The sequence below is a fragment of the Poecilia reticulata genome, linkage group LG1 (genome assembly GCF_000633615.1).
Source record: "Poecilia reticulata strain Guanapo linkage group LG1, Guppy_female_1.0+MT, whole genome shotgun sequence".
NCBI lineage: Eukaryota > Metazoa > Chordata > Actinopteri > Cyprinodontiformes > Poeciliidae > Poecilia > Poecilia reticulata.
In genome coordinates this window covers 21,465,520-21,480,763 of record NC_024331.1, presented here as the reverse complement: position 1 = coordinate 21,480,763, position 15,244 = coordinate 21,465,520, and the positions used below count along the sequence as shown (strand labels likewise).

Sequence of the window (15,244 nt, the reverse complement as noted above, 5' to 3'; positions counted from 1 at the left end):
ATGCTCACACAATCGCCACCAACATTTTCTTTTCCAAATGCATTTTTCCCTGTCAAGTCTGTATATGAATTTAAACAGCCAGATCAAATAAACTGCTACACTGTTTGCAGATATTCATGTTATTCCTTAAATTTTTCAACATACAGTGAATATCAAAAGTTTTCATACACCTAAAACTTTCTCACAGTTTGTCACGTTGGAGTGGATGAATGTAAAGTAGTGCATACTAAGTGAAAGCAAAATAAGTACTTTCGAGTCGGGTGAACGATTTAACATTTCTGTTTCATTCTTTAGTTCCTTATTACAAGCATCTGAATGTTTAAGTTTAAATCTTTGGGCAATTAATGGATAAGGAATATTTTAATAAAATCTGAACTGATTTGCATAAGATGACACAGAAAATTTAAATATCAGGAGAAATAAGTACATTTTTGCAGAAAACAAAGAGCAAAGTAAAAAGCTGAATGTGAGAATGGCTGAGTCGACATTGGATGAACTACATTCATTAAACACTAGGAGTGCTCGGTCTACTATTCCACCCACTTCTCTTGTTCATTTTCTGATTTATTCATTCCGCTGATATCAATCGCTCTTCTCTCTCTCTCTCTCTCTCTCTCTCTCTCTCTCTCTCTCTCTCTCTCTCTCTCTCTCTCTCTCTCTCTCTCTCTCTCTCCAGTGAGCAGCAGTAGGTTTGAAAACAGAACTAATGCCACTGAGTGGGTTGTCATATAGTTTTGTTGCCTCTCTGATGCAATCTTGCATTTCATCCATGATGCTGTGCTTTAAAGACTTGCCTTCTTTCAGACCTTTCTTTTTCATTTTTAATGTCACATAAAATCTTAATAAAATACATTAAGGTTTGTGGTGTGACAACATGTAGAAATTAAAAATGTTTATGAATACTTTTATAATAGTTACATTTACCAAAAGGATCATTTTTTAGAAACGCAAAGCCTAAAAGCTGTCTGAATATCTGTGAGCGGTGACATTATTGTCCTCAGTTAAAAGAAAAAGTAAATTGTGCACATACACACAAAATAAAAAATTTAATTACACTTTTATTAAAGGGACTTATATCCACAATTGTGCTAAAGGTGATTTTATAAGCAGTAGTTCCTTAAAATTTAATTTTTTTCCACTGAGTAAAAGTAGAAGTTGGAATTTCCAAAGTATTTGGGAAATTCTATAAAAAATGAATTTCTCTGACATTTATTTCCTCTGGTAGCCAATAAATATGAAGTGCAGTCTGTGCCAAGGCTGTGCATCTTCCCAGAACCTTCAAAGCCTTGAAGGACTGAAAGACAATTTGGCAGTAATGCTTCAAGTCTGAATAACCTCATAGATGGATGCAGTGCGCAGACCAACCAAATGAGAGTTCTGGTAAAAGAGGAAGTACACTGGCATTAGGGCCGGGGGAAAAAATACATTTAAAAAATGACAGAAACAAAAACTGATCAGGAATTAGATTATAGCTTTTACTATAACTACATTAAAATGGTTTTCATATTTTGTTATTTCAGAGTACATCCAGTTTTCCCAATAGTCTAAATATAGTACAGATAAAGCAGAAATGTGCTAAAGAGCTTTTTTTATTATAATTATTTTCTAGTCTTTCTATTGCGTCTCATTGCTGAGCTACGGAGCTCATAAAAAGGATTTGTCAACTGGAACCTGATTTAGTTATTTAAGTAACCAGGAGACACACTTTTGTGGTTGAGACAATTTCATCTGAATGTTCAAGAGGATACAAAAACCTTCTTTAGTGATGGAAGTTGTTGAAGAGTGCAGCAGGCCTCTCATGGGGAAATAAGTTGAAACCTCCAACAGATTTCTTAGATCTGGCAGCTCAGCCAACCTGAACAGGAGGATATAAGAGGCTTTGGCAAGCCAATAATGGCCATCATAAATGAGGTCCAGTGGTACTTTGCTGAGACGGGAGCGCTGACACCCATCAGGCCTTTATGGTACAGTGGCCAGACAGAAGCCATTCTGCACTAAAAGACACATGAAAGTCTTTCAGTCTCTTTTACAGCTTAAATTCAGCAAGAGCTAAAACAACGAAAATAACGAGTTAAAATGTATTTTTACCCCCAACAGAATGGAATAAGCCCTGTTTTATCCAAAAACATGTTTTGTTCATCTGTTGTCTTAGACATTAGCTAATCTGGAAATATGTTGAAAAGTTATATTTTCAAAACTGTGGCTTACAGCAAAATGAAACCTCACAATTCAGTTTCTCAGAAAATTAGGCCACATAAGAAAATAGAGCAAATAGAACATTTAGAAATTTTATATTCAGACCTGCTACTCCTACAAAATCTAAAGGAATGCTGCAGTTGTCAATGTGAAACAAGAGGATAAGCCAAGGAGGTGGTAAGCAAATACTGCCACATGAAAATAGTAATCAAAAGTTGAGTGGAAGAAAAATGTTGAAAAAGGTGAAAAGGCAACATGGATCATCACAGCTGTGAAGGATTGTAAAGCAAATTCCAGTCCGAAGTTGCTGGAGTCACTTCATGCAACTATTTATTCTTAACCCTGTCTGCTGGGAAGAAAAATAACCTGACTGTTGTTCACTTGACCAAAGTCTTCTTTTATGATAAAAGCAAAAAATTGCCTTTTACTTAGAAAATCAAGTTCCTGTTGTCTGGAGGAAGCGTGAATTGGCCCAGAACACAATAAGTAGAATAAATACAGTGAAGTTTGCAGGAGATAAGAAAGGGCAGAATATCTACTATTCTGAACTGGAAAATGTATGTTCCTCTACTTTCATGGAATGTAAAATTAAGGCATTAAGCGCAAACTTGTGATCTCTTAAAATGCCAAGTGGGTTGCTTGTCCTGAACAAAACCTCCATATCTGAAGACAAAATGTCAGGAAAGTGTTCTCGATCGAGGATATTATACTCTTGTCAACATGTACCAGAATAATATATGTGTCTATTTGATCAATTGACATAAACAAGCAATGTATAAGTTAGAGTCACCATATTTCATCAGTTTTTGCTTTTTGTTGTTGATGCATTTTTTTTTTAATTGTTCACAAATTATTTCAGTCAATTCATTAAATCCCATTTAGTAACATTTGTTCAGTCTTTGCTGTCATTTACTGTGACAACAATCTATAATTGACTTCACAGAGAGAAGGGGATCCATTTAAAGTATTAATGTTTGGTGCTGTTAATGTTCACATATACATGCATCACTACCTGTGTAATATTCTTGTATTTCTTTGTGACCATTTGTGGTTGCGCTGAAGTCTGTCTCTGTCAGGATATTCTTGTAATAAGGCTTCTAATATAAAAGGATTATATCAAATGGTTTTAAAATAGTTGCGCGCTGATATTTCCCAGCCAGTCTGCTGGAGCTTAAATGATTCTGGCAAGCAGAGTCTGAGAAACTTCCAAAGGAAAGGTGTGCCAAGCATGTAGAGGAATTCCAGAAAGACGTTATACCACCTGCTGCCAGAGGAAAAAAACAGGAAGAGTCGGATCACTTACGCAAAGGCAAATGTGCATGTGAGAACATTTGAATAGCTCAAGAATATTATGCAGTTATTTCAAAATGTACACTGAAAAAAAAAACAGCTTCCCAAAGCTCTGAATTGTGTACTGTCATTCTATGGTATGGAGTTTATTAGATTACTGTGAACAAAAATTATTGGAGAACATAAAAATTTATCTCAAATTTCATCTCATTGGTTATTTCTTCAGACTGAAGGTTTCAACAGAAGCTTGGATTGAATGACTAACTGTTATCTTCCAGAAATAATGTATGGGTTAAGGTTGTTCATCCAAAAAGAAAAAAAAGAAAAAAAAACATAAAAAAATGTGTGAGCTATAAGAAGAGCGGGGGAGGAAACAGAGGAACAACAGGAGAAACAGAAGGGCAGCCTCAGTAGTGCTTAAGTTAATGCTAAGCTAGCAATTTCTTACATATGCAGAGACAACAAATATGTCGCGTGAAAGACTCCCAAACGTAATGAATGCAGAAACAGAAGATACGTGTTTTAATGTGCCTATGAGTTAGAATAACTCGGAAATATCCTAGTAAAGAAAACTTAGATCAAATCCAGAGAGTATAAAATGCCAAACAAATCCACGGAGTGCAACAGAATATAATTTTCTACGGTACCAGAGTGAAAGCTTAAAATCATACAAACGCTCCAGCACAATTTACCAGCCGTGATGAAAAACAATATTTTCTTAAAGTTGCCCAAACCAACCGTAAGAGAATGCCACACTAAACAGAGAGTCACTTTGCACAGATTAAAACTGCCACTGGTGTAAAGTAAGAGGGTTTCCCTGTAGAGAAGTACATCTATGAGCATGAGAAGTTGTGTAACCCTGCTTTAAACCACCAAAACCTGTTATTTGATCAAATAGAGTATTTGCCATAATGGAGTTTAAATGTTTTTTTTATTATTATTATTTTTATTTAATAATGCTCATAAGATTTTTTTCACAATTGGTTTTGACAACAGTGCATTCTTTATTTATAATAAGAGGTACCAACAGACAAATTGGAGAACAACAAGAAAAATGGAGCAGATCCAAAACACTGAATGTAACAAAACAAAGAAAACACCTAGAATTATTCAAAAGAAGTATAAACAGATCACAAAAATTGATTGAAAGAGCAAGGAAGGTTTCTGAAGCCCTTTTTACAGCTTTGAGCTCAGGGTTTATTATAACAATGATCCATTCCTGGCAACAGTGATTGGCAGGAAACTCACAAACAACATCAAGTATTTACTGAAGAAGCCTGTTATGTTGGTACACGAGTCTAAAGCTGAACGCTACAGTTGTTTTCATTCAGCCACTGAGCTACTTTTACATTTTATTGGAGAACATTAACACATTTGCATAACGTATCTGGTGGAGGACGCTCACTTTGCTTTTATTGCAGAACTTCCCAGTGAAGCCTATGTTTTGGATCTGGAAGCAGCCACAGTGAATGTGATTACATCATTAAAGCATCTACATTTCCCAGTATACAAATATGTTTGTGCTGTTGAATACAAATGTGCTTCTAGTGCAGTTTCATGTGTAATGTGTTGCCACAAATAACAACTAGTGCAACATTTAAAGATTTGTCCATGCAACAACCTATGTAAAACTGATTTTTTTTTTTTTTTTAGTTAAACTAAAATAAATGATCTAAATGTGTTCAAACTAAGAGCAGATGAAATACAAAATAAGTTAGATCTTCTGCAGTCCACCTGGTGGTGGAAAAGTAGCACCATGTCAGAGCAGACTTGCTTAAGTTGTGGATAGTAAGGAAGTATAAAGAGAAAGGTGTGCTTAAAAGGAAAAACAAAACAATATCATGAGTAGTCTTACTAGTGTTATGTTTCTCCTGAAAAAGGATTTTAAATAGGTTGTCTGATTGTGAATCATACACTCTTAAATTTAGTGTGAACTTGTAAAAACAACAATCATGGAGTGGATATAAAGGTAATGTGTTGTGCAGTCATACTTTTACACTCACACACTCTCAAAAGGTGAAATCCCAAACCAGCAGAGGCTCATGAAGAGCCAAGCCTTTAGCCAAGGCTGGTGATATTGGAGCGACCACCAGGGGGTGCTACAATGCGGTGGCCAGACCTGCGAGGGATGTTGTCATCAATCTGAGCTCCTACAGAAAAAAAACAGACAAATTAAAAATATATATGTATTAGCTACAAAAATCAAAAACTTAAACAGTTTAGACAAGCTTTTTATTGAGTGGACTTCTGTCCAGTAATTATCAATAACCTATCCATTTACCCACAGTTTAAGTATGCCATCACAGGGAGTTGTGAGGAAAGTTAGCGCTAACTAAATATAGCTCTATAGATAGACTGTTAAGACATCTCAAATTGCAATGCTGTTGGACAAATAAAAAACAACTGATAGCTCCATGTTATTATATTTTGTGTTTTCTTTTGAAAACCAACCCTATCAATCATCCTTCATATCCGAATGTGGTTTCTCTAATGAATATACGTCCACAAGTTTCAATAACAGCACGTGGCTTTGACCAGACAGACATGTCTTCACATTTAGAGAAAAAACATGTTTTTTTTGTTTACCAAAAAAGTTCAACCTTTGGAGATACAAGTGTTTTTTTGTTTTTTTCTGACAGTGACAAAATGTTTGTTTTGTTATGCTGTTGTCTTTACCAGGACTCCAATACCAAGAAGACGCTGAATCTCAATAAGGTTGCACTGTTTAAGAAAATATTTTTCTATTATAATTAAAATTCAAGCAATGCATGAATTAGTGGATTAGTGGATAGGTGGATAATAAATGTCTATGGTATTGTAAGAAACAGCTGATTTTGTCAGTGTACTCTTATTCAAACAATTGTCCCCTTCAGTTACTCTGACAAAGGAAATATCAATCTGCCTCATCAGCTGCAGCTCATCTGTCCACTTCACTGGTGCAGAAATATTTTGAATTTTGCTTCAGAATTTCATTTGCACAACTGCATCGAGGATGACCCATTTTGGTACTACTTGTGTAATCTTAAGTTCCTATTTTGTATACAAACCGGCCCAACACAATTAAAATTAATTAAAAATTAGATAGATAAAGGTGATAGCCTCCATTATTTCTGTTGTTTCACTGAGAAAACATCTATAAATGGAGATAGTTAATATATTACACCTCCCAGACATAAACATTTGATTTGTTTTAAATAGTTAAAACCAACTAAATCAGGGTTCCATTTAATTAGCTGTTCGCTGCTTGAAACTTCACTTGCAAATCCACTGCAACATGACATCATTCTACTGCAGGTATATTGCTGATAAAATTTTTTTTTTAAAAATCCAAATAAAAAATATAGAATTGTTATTTATTGAACCTGAAAGGCTGAAGTTGGATTGGTGAAGGTTGCGTATCGGTGGTGGCTGGTGAGAGGTGGGTGAAGTCTTGGCAGACGGAGAGGGGGTGATGTATTTGGGTGTAGGAGCAACATCGTACACAGCGCCATCGTATATCCCTCGGGTGACTCCCTGCTTGCTCTTTACCTATTGGAGAAATATCCTCAAAAATTAGGAAATCTAGGAAAGGGAAAACTGTTAATTCTTCAAAATCACTCTTCATGATGCAGTTAGTCAAAACACTGTAGTGGTATACTTCTTTGCATTTCCTGTATGTATTAATCTGAAGGTCACAAAGTAAGCCCAGGCATTTTCTGATTACCATAAATATGCTAGTCTAAAGTAATGCAAGAAGTTACTATTTCACATTGCACACACCGATTCCAGCAGATTTCATCATCTTAATGTTAGCATGTCTACAAAATGATTTAGTAAAGCACATTGCTAAATCATTTTGAATGGAGATGTAACTTACAATGCTTAAGATCAATGTATAATGCATGCTATTCATTTTAAAACTCTATATTTTACCTGATTCCTACACTTGACCCGCTGGTAAGCATAGTCAGGGAAGGGCTTACGTGGCAGGAACCGGCCAGTGCCCTGCTGAGCCTGTAGTTTGCCCCCTTCGTAAACTATCCGACCTTGACTCATCACCAGTGCTGGGCCACCACGGCACTCCAGACCCTCAAAGATGTTGTATTCTGCAGCCTGTATTGGAAAGAAAAGGAATGTCTTGCAGCATGCATTTTGTCAAAGGGGTGAAAGTGATGGGGGGCAGGGAATATTGTGTTAATGCAGGGAACGTGAAGGGGTGAATGGGGGATTATTCACCCCCAGTCACCCCTCAGGCTGGCATCAGGACATGAGGTCTTTTTAAGACCCAACATGCAGTCTGAATACATTAAAAGCAGATTTGCATGTTTAAAGGGGTTCTGTTTAAATATTTTAGGCAGCTTATCAAAAGTACATTTTCCATAGAATACGCTTGCTTCTTGGTTGTTTTCTTCAGGCTTTTATATGGATTTCGATTAAATATTTATTGCAAATTAAGTAGGAATAAACTGAACTCCCCTTGCTAAATTTAAACTGTTCAGATTGTTTAAATTTCTATTTCCCTTTTTAAATAATGAAAAGCTACAGACGACTTTAGAGTTTGTTACAATAACCCTAACCCTATTCCTAACCCCTAAAAATATTTTCAACCCCTCAAAAACATCTAAACTACTACAGGATCAGACTTTGTTCAGTTAGAGACATGTAAGTATATATTTTTTACATCTTTTGCTATTTATTCATGTTCTTACCGATTGTTGCAGTTTGGCTGTGATGGTTTTCACACTGTCAGGGTCCCAAATGACGATATCAGCATCAGAGCCCGCGGCTATGCGCCCCTTACGTGGGTACAGATTGAAGATTTTTGCCGCATTGGTTGACGTGACTGCAACAAACTGGTTTTCATCCATTTTTCCCATGGCCTTAGTATGAAAATAGGTGAATTTAAAGAAGGTTACACACAAAATAAAAACCTCACCATTGTGAAGAATATACTGAAACAACAATGGGTGTTATTGCTCACCACAGCCTTATCCCAGACAAAACCCATTCTCTCCTCGACTCCGTTGGTCCCCTCTGGGATCAGGGTGAAGTCTTCTTTGCCGATTGCTTTCTGGGAAGTGCTGTACGCACAGTGAGCGCTCCCCACCACCTGAAGGTCCCCACTGTAACAGGGAGGCAAAGAGATCAATGGACACAATCAGAAATGTAGTGTTCCTTTTTGAAAGTATTCACAGCCCTTTTCATTCTGATGATGAATTGAACATTAAGGAGATTAAAATTTAGGACATACTTTAGCTCTGCTATATACCACTCCACAACTATTTGTTCACCAATGTTTAATACCTGAATTTATGCTGAGATTAAATGTCCAGAACTGTAGGTAGAGAGGAAGCTGGTCGTAGTAGATTTTGTTTAGGTGTATTAGAGTAAAGAGGGCTAAATACAAATCAATGTGACATTTTGAGATTTGCATTTGTAAAAAAAAAAAAAGTTGAAAACCATGTGTCATTTTCATTGGATTTTTACAATTGCACACTACTTTGTTTTGATGTGTGGCATTAAATTCCAACAAAGTGCATGCTTGTCTGTATTTGTGATGGGACAAAATGTGAAAAACCTTAAGAGATTTGAATAATTTTGCTGTGCACTGAATACACAAATTTAAGCTGATTCATCACATAGTTTGAGGAATTTGTTTTGTATGTTGGCCACCAGGTGTCCTCATCGAGCCTGTGATTTAAGTGAATGTCAGGAAGAGGTTTGCAACATAAAATCAGCCAGCTGAACGAGTCTGAATGGTGCAATGTAGCTGCAGTGCCAACAACAACAGTATCATCTAATGCATACATATATATTATATCGGAAGCAGCAGAGCACAAACACTTTATCTATTTTTTTATTTTTTTTTGCACAAGACAGCAAACTCAAAGAGCTTGGTTTAAAGTGAAGCTCTGATGACAGGCATATTACTTAACCCTTAATTACAGTGATTCTTGTTTGATCAGCATACTAATGCCAAGAGAGTGCTTACTACAGCAATAATAGTCCTCATTGAGAAATGGCAAAAAGTACTCTTGTCTCTGATGAAGAAGCTAAGAATATACTCTTTTCCCACTAGCAGAGTGACAGCATGGAACTGCCTCAAGAAGCTGGAGATACACATGAAGGGCATAACAGCAGTGTGGAAGAAAGAAGAAGAGAAAAAGGAGGAGCGGGAGGAGGAGGAGGAGGAGGGAGGCACTTGGTATCCAAGGCAACAGATGATGAGAGCTTCTAGGCCCTGTGCTATTTATGGTATTGGGGACAGACAAAAGTGTGCAGCTGGAAGTTGCTGGTGGGTGTGTGGATGTCTGGGGTGAGAGCAGAAGGGGGTTTGGTCTCATGCACTTTTCCCCTTCCTGTAGTGGGATTCTAACTTTATACAATATTATATTCAGTATTGTATTTCAGTTTGACCTGTTTCTAAGTCAAATTAGTGTTTATAAATAAGTCTTCCCTGCCCTTTGCCTCATCACATGTTTTCACCTTTCCTGCATCTGTTTCAGTTTTTCACTGGCATTAAATATAATATCCATCAATGCCAGAAAAATTTTGTCTCTTTTCCTGTCACCATGTTAATGCACAGTTGACATTGTGGTAAAGTCTTATATTAAAAAAGAAAATGAAGCAGACCAATACTAACCAGACAAACTAAATAGCTCTGCCCATTAAAATGCATCAGAACTGATTCCCTCTTACCAGGCCAGTAGTGTGTGAAGGTGGTCTGGAGTCGTGGGATCAGGACTCAGTGGCGGAGAGGTCACATAAGCAGCTGCCTTGGCCCAATTCTTGCTCCAATAATGAGAGCCATCGGTTGCCAAGCTTGCTGTGATCGGCTCCCCAAAAACTACGGAACCTTTAAGGGAGGATAAAAGCAGATGCTTTTGAGAGCAACGAGTGGTTGGATAGTAGTAATAGGAATAAATGAAATAAAAGAAAAGTGTACCTTTCCTCCGGGCTTGAGTGATGGTGTCGGCTGCACTCTTGCTCATCACTTTGGTGATGTAGACGGGACAGTTCACACGGTTTCCAAGAGTGATGGCACGAAACACTGCTTCGGCTTCCAGCTTTATGAAAAAAGAAAGACTTTAGAGTTTTTCAGTGAGAGGCTGTTCACTAGTAAAAAAAAATTACCTCTTCAGGTCGACTCAGAGGATGGCCTTCAGGGCCAGTAATTCCCATTTCCAAGATTTTTCTTTGTTCCTGAAGTACAAAATTTTTAATTATTCACATTCTCTCCCGCCACTCACATCCTTTTAATCAATTAATCAATCAAGTTTATTTGTATAGTACATTTCAGCAGAAAGGCAGTTCAAGGTGCTTTACATAACAAAAACACAAAATTACAAAGTTATAAAGAAAAGACCATGCAGTCAACTATTGAACAAACATTACATTTTGATGATTGTCATTACCATAAAGCATCAGTGACAGTTTTAATTTTATTACATAAGAAAGGCATTGAGGTTTGAGTCAAAAACTTTGCCTCTGACAACACTATCTTCCAATAGTTTCTACTCCGCATGTCACTTGTTTCATATAGCATCTCAATATGGTGACTGAGTTGACAGACATGCTAATAATATTCATAATTGCTCTTTTATTCACTTAAAATACTGGTTTGTCCTGTTATAAATCACACTGTCAGCTATAACTGTTATCACTGCAGCATCACCACCATCACCATTACTGTCTTAATCACCATTACATCATCATCATTAGTATATTAAAAGTCAGATCTAATGCCAGCCAAAGATAAAACCTGCCATCCTCTGAAATAATCCTCTGACTCTCCTTTTGAAAGATGGCGAGTTACATAACATGAATATTGCTCAGTTGTAAGGGGAGAGGGAGGCTGCAATCTAGATACTGCAGCAGTTACCTGTGCAATCAGGTCTCCGTTTTCAGCATGAACCAACACCACGGCACCCAGCTGCTTCAGGAAGGAGAAAGCCTCATACAACTGAAGACAGAGGAAAGCAATACAAGGAGATTATAAAGTGTCATAAGCTCAGAGACCTACAAAATAAAAATGTTGTATACATTACTGAACTTGTGAGTATTTAATTTGGGTTATGTCACTAATTAGAAACCCTACCTGAGCATCTGTCATCTGGTACAAATCTTTATAAGCCATGTACAACTGGAAGGAGTTGATGCCTGTCAAGAGAGGGGAAGGTTTGTTAGTGAGCAGGTGGGAACAATAGCAACAATAAATCAATCAATCAGAATATCATCAAAAAGATAACTTAGTTCAGTAATTCACTTCAAAAAGTAAAATCCTACCCTGCTGCTAAAAAACAAAAAGTGATATATTTTGAGGGTTTGTTCCTTATTATGGTTTACAAACAGATGAAAAATCTAAGTTTGTCAATATGTTTGAATGTTATGTATTGCTATTAAAGCAAACTGGGCTTCTTTAACACCTAAGCAGAGCCACAAGCCTTAGGTAATGCTCTATAAAGACAAATATGGTTAAAAAGTACATAACAGATAACATTATTATTACTGAAATGATCAGCAGGTTACATTATTTCAGATTTTTTTGTTTTTTAACAAAAGTAGTTTGATTGTGTTATGCAATGTCTGACATTTTTGTGCAAAAAATGTTTTTTGTGATTACATGTTATTTTTACTCAAAGCTATTACAGTTGGAAATTATTTTTCTAGTTTCCATTCTGATTAGATTTGTGGTGCGTCTTTTGTGACTAACATGTGGGACTAGTAATAAAGCACAACGTCACTAAAAAGAAACACAACACATTACTTTGGATGATGTGGTTACATACTTTACAGCTGTACGCAAAGTAAAATGTTTGTCTTTGCAGAGTAAAAAAGGATTACGAGAAAAGCTGCACAGTGCCACTAAAGCAGCATTGTGATTGGAACCTTCAAATCTCCACTGTGTCTCGACTGTAAGACGATTGAGCATTTGGCTGAACTGTTTCTAAATCGGCTCCTGGTGTTAATGAGAAATGTCTCCTAACCAAGAATTATGTGAAGAATTGCAGTAACAGATTATAAAAAAAGTAACAAAATCAGCCGAATACCTTTGTCCTGCGCCAGCAGTTCCAGCTCATCCTTAACATTCTCGTTCCACTGGGGGATGTCGACATGCAGAGAGTAGTCACAGCAAGCCTTTTTATCTGCAGCCTCCTGCCAGCGTTCAAACGCCTCCAGCAGACTGTCACCGGGTTGAGGGGTCACGTGATCCACTGAGAAGGAGGGAAATGTTAAAGGTTATGATGGGAATTAACCTGCTTGTGATGTTCTGAGCTGAAAACGTCAACACTCACTGATCATGGTGGTGCCGCCGGCAAGTGCAGCTTTGGTGCCCTGAAGGAAATCATCAACAGGCTGCGTGCCAAGGTAGGACTTCATCAGGCATGTGTTGACGTCTATTCCCCCTGGGATTATCATACGACCGTTGGCTTCTATCACCTTGACGCCACCTGGAACAGCCAGGTTCTCTCCCACCTGCCTGCAAAGGATGTATGAAGGGAAAAAAAAGAATGAGGGCGAGGAAAAAGAGAAGCAGACATATGAAGACAGTAGCTAAAAGTAATGGGCTTTAACGAGCCCATTACGGAAACCTACGAGCATTGCAAGTACTCATACGTCTTGATTTTTACTCAGGTTTTGGTTAGACAAAAGGAAATACACTGACATATGAAGGAGGCAGCATCATGTTGTGGAGCTGCAGGGGCGTGGAAGCTGGTCAGAATTGGTGGGTAATCTCACAGAGCACTCTTCAATCCACCTCTACACATTGGTAAAGCAGAACTGCAAATCCACCCGTACGAATCTCCACCCAGCATGACAGGGAGACCATCAATCAGAAAAGCACCAAAAGGCCAATGGTAACTGTGCATGCACTACAGAGATTTACTGGGATAATCTGCCAACAATTAGTGCACTCCACAAATCTGGCCTTTTTGGAAGAGGGTCAAAAAGAAAGCCCTGTTTACAGTTCATAACAAGCCAGTGAACATGTGGAGAAAGGTGTTCTTGCCACATGTGACCGAGATTTAACGTGGTGCCATAAATGCAAACTGAACGGTGTGGCAAAAAAAAAAAAAAAACTGACACTGCACATTATTTTGAACAGACCATCCCCTGGCAGTGGAATCATCATCTTGTGGTGATGCATTTTTTAATAGCAGGTACGGGTAACTGCTATTACCTGTACCTGTTGATGGGAATATGAGGGTAAGCTGGTGATTATATTGTAATAACATGGAAAAATTCAACAGTAGGCATAAATATTCTTAGACTCTCCATTAGTCTACATAGAAAATAAGCAGCGACAACTGAAGATATTGTTCCTTCATACATACTTAATGATCCCATCCTCAACGTAAACGTCCGCGTAGAAAGACTGGTCGTCATTAACAACCCTTCCCCCTTTGATCAGTAACTTTTCACCCTGCAGGAAGAGCAAATCAGAGAGAGACAGGGAGGAGGAATTAGATATACTGTGTTGTGCAATCATTTATGCAACCTACAGCTACGTATGTAGGACAATTGATGCAGTGCAACACAAGACCAACAAAAGCATGCGCTAAATGAGAGCTATACATGGATAAAATGCTTGGTTTGAACCATTTGAAGTCTGATGTAATAGTTATAGAATTTTTAAGCCTGTTATTGAATGCTCCAAAAAAATTGAAAGCAACTTTTCTTCTCCAAATATCACATGTGCTTCTCTCTTTTTTGGATAATAACTGGTACAGCATTTATGTATGACTATGCATTTACAACACAATTTAACAGGCTTTACTGTGGTGGAGCTAGAACCTTAGCTCTTTAAGAAAAGACTCATTATCAAGGTTTGAAATTTAAAATATGCAAGAGAAGCTTTTTTCTGGTCAAACTAGCATAAACACCCTGTTCCACAACTAAGGGTGCCTGGCAACAGCGTATGAAAAGATGCTGGGTCTCCATGGTAACCAGTGATTACCCGTGGTTCCACACGACAACACCCTCCATGAATATCATCTTTTATCTTTTTAAAAGGAACAATAAATCCTCTCTCTAAATAATAACAGCCCATGTTTTGAACAAATGTGTGACATATACAGTTACAGGACGAAGCCTCACACCAGAGCTGCTTTACTTTATTCCATGGTTTCGGCTCTCGATCTCTCCCGTCACGTCAGCTGCTTTAATCCCACAAGCGACAGGATTATGCAACACTATCCAAGCTAGAGAGAGACTATGAAGTGTACTTTATTAGACAGAGGGGGGAAACTGTCAGCTATCTTCAATTCGCAATGAAGCAACATACACAAAAGGCCCTGGTGTTCTTTGCCATTCACTAAGAGTTTAATCCCCTCTCTGCCTTGCAGCGGGGATTTGTAGGTCTCTTACCGTCTGATGGGGGATGCAGTTATTCCCCTGATAGCTGCTGTCAGACATGCTCCCTCCGTCTCCTCTGCCCCCCCTCAGGCGGTCCAACTCAGAAGCGGTTCGGGCTGAGTCCAGCAGCCCCGGATATGTCCCGGATGGATGAGCCTCCTTTGACTTTCTTTCACTATGACTTAGTTTAGGCTTAATTGTTTCAGAGACGGAGAGCGATGAAGCCGCCGCCGTCCGGCTGCGTCGGCTTGCGTTACTGCACGTGAGTGAGAGACCGAGTGACGAGATCGAGCGTGGCTTTGCGCGTGCGGGCAACGGAGCTGCACGCAACAACTCACCTGACAGCAGAGCCTGACCGAGGCTGAAAGAGGCTCTGGGCAGCGTTTCATTTTGGCATTTTGGGGGCTCACTATAGTCCACC

The 15,244-nt window shown here is 38.2% G+C and overlaps 1 protein-coding gene across 2 annotated transcripts in view; it reads right to left on the bottom strand.

Moving 5' to 3' along the window:
* Positions 1 to 3,993: 3,993 nt before the first annotated feature.
* Positions 3,994 to 15,244, bottom strand: part of crmp1 (collapsin response mediator protein 1) — a 12,940-nt gene continuing 1,689 nt past the window's right edge. The window contains exons 1-14 of one of the 2 annotated variants that reach the window (XM_008416989.2): positions 14,836 to 15,237; positions 13,803 to 13,891; positions 12,762 to 12,946; positions 12,516 to 12,680; positions 11,564 to 11,625; positions 11,348 to 11,428; positions 10,600 to 10,668; positions 10,412 to 10,532; positions 10,165 to 10,321; positions 8,447 to 8,588; positions 8,175 to 8,345; positions 7,399 to 7,578; positions 6,849 to 7,014; positions 3,994 to 5,636 (exon numbers count right to left, since the gene is read on the bottom strand). In XM_008416989.2, the coding sequence (XP_008415211.1) occupies positions 5,545 to 5,636; positions 6,849 to 7,014; positions 7,399 to 7,578; positions 8,175 to 8,345; positions 8,447 to 8,588; positions 10,165 to 10,321; positions 10,412 to 10,532; positions 10,600 to 10,668; positions 11,348 to 11,428; positions 11,564 to 11,625; positions 12,516 to 12,680; positions 12,762 to 12,946; positions 13,803 to 13,891; positions 14,836 to 14,883 (1,728 nt within the window). In that variant the 5' untranslated portion in view covers positions 14,884 to 15,237 and the 3' untranslated portion in view covers positions 3,994 to 5,544. Of the gene's footprint in view, positions 5,637 to 6,848; positions 7,015 to 7,398; positions 7,579 to 8,174; positions 8,346 to 8,446; positions 8,589 to 10,164; positions 10,322 to 10,411; positions 10,533 to 10,599; positions 10,669 to 11,347; positions 11,429 to 11,563; positions 11,626 to 12,515; positions 12,681 to 12,761; positions 12,947 to 13,802; positions 13,892 to 14,835; positions 15,238 to 15,244 lie in introns of those variants that run through there. The other variant, XM_008416980.2, reaches the window with a different exon arrangement.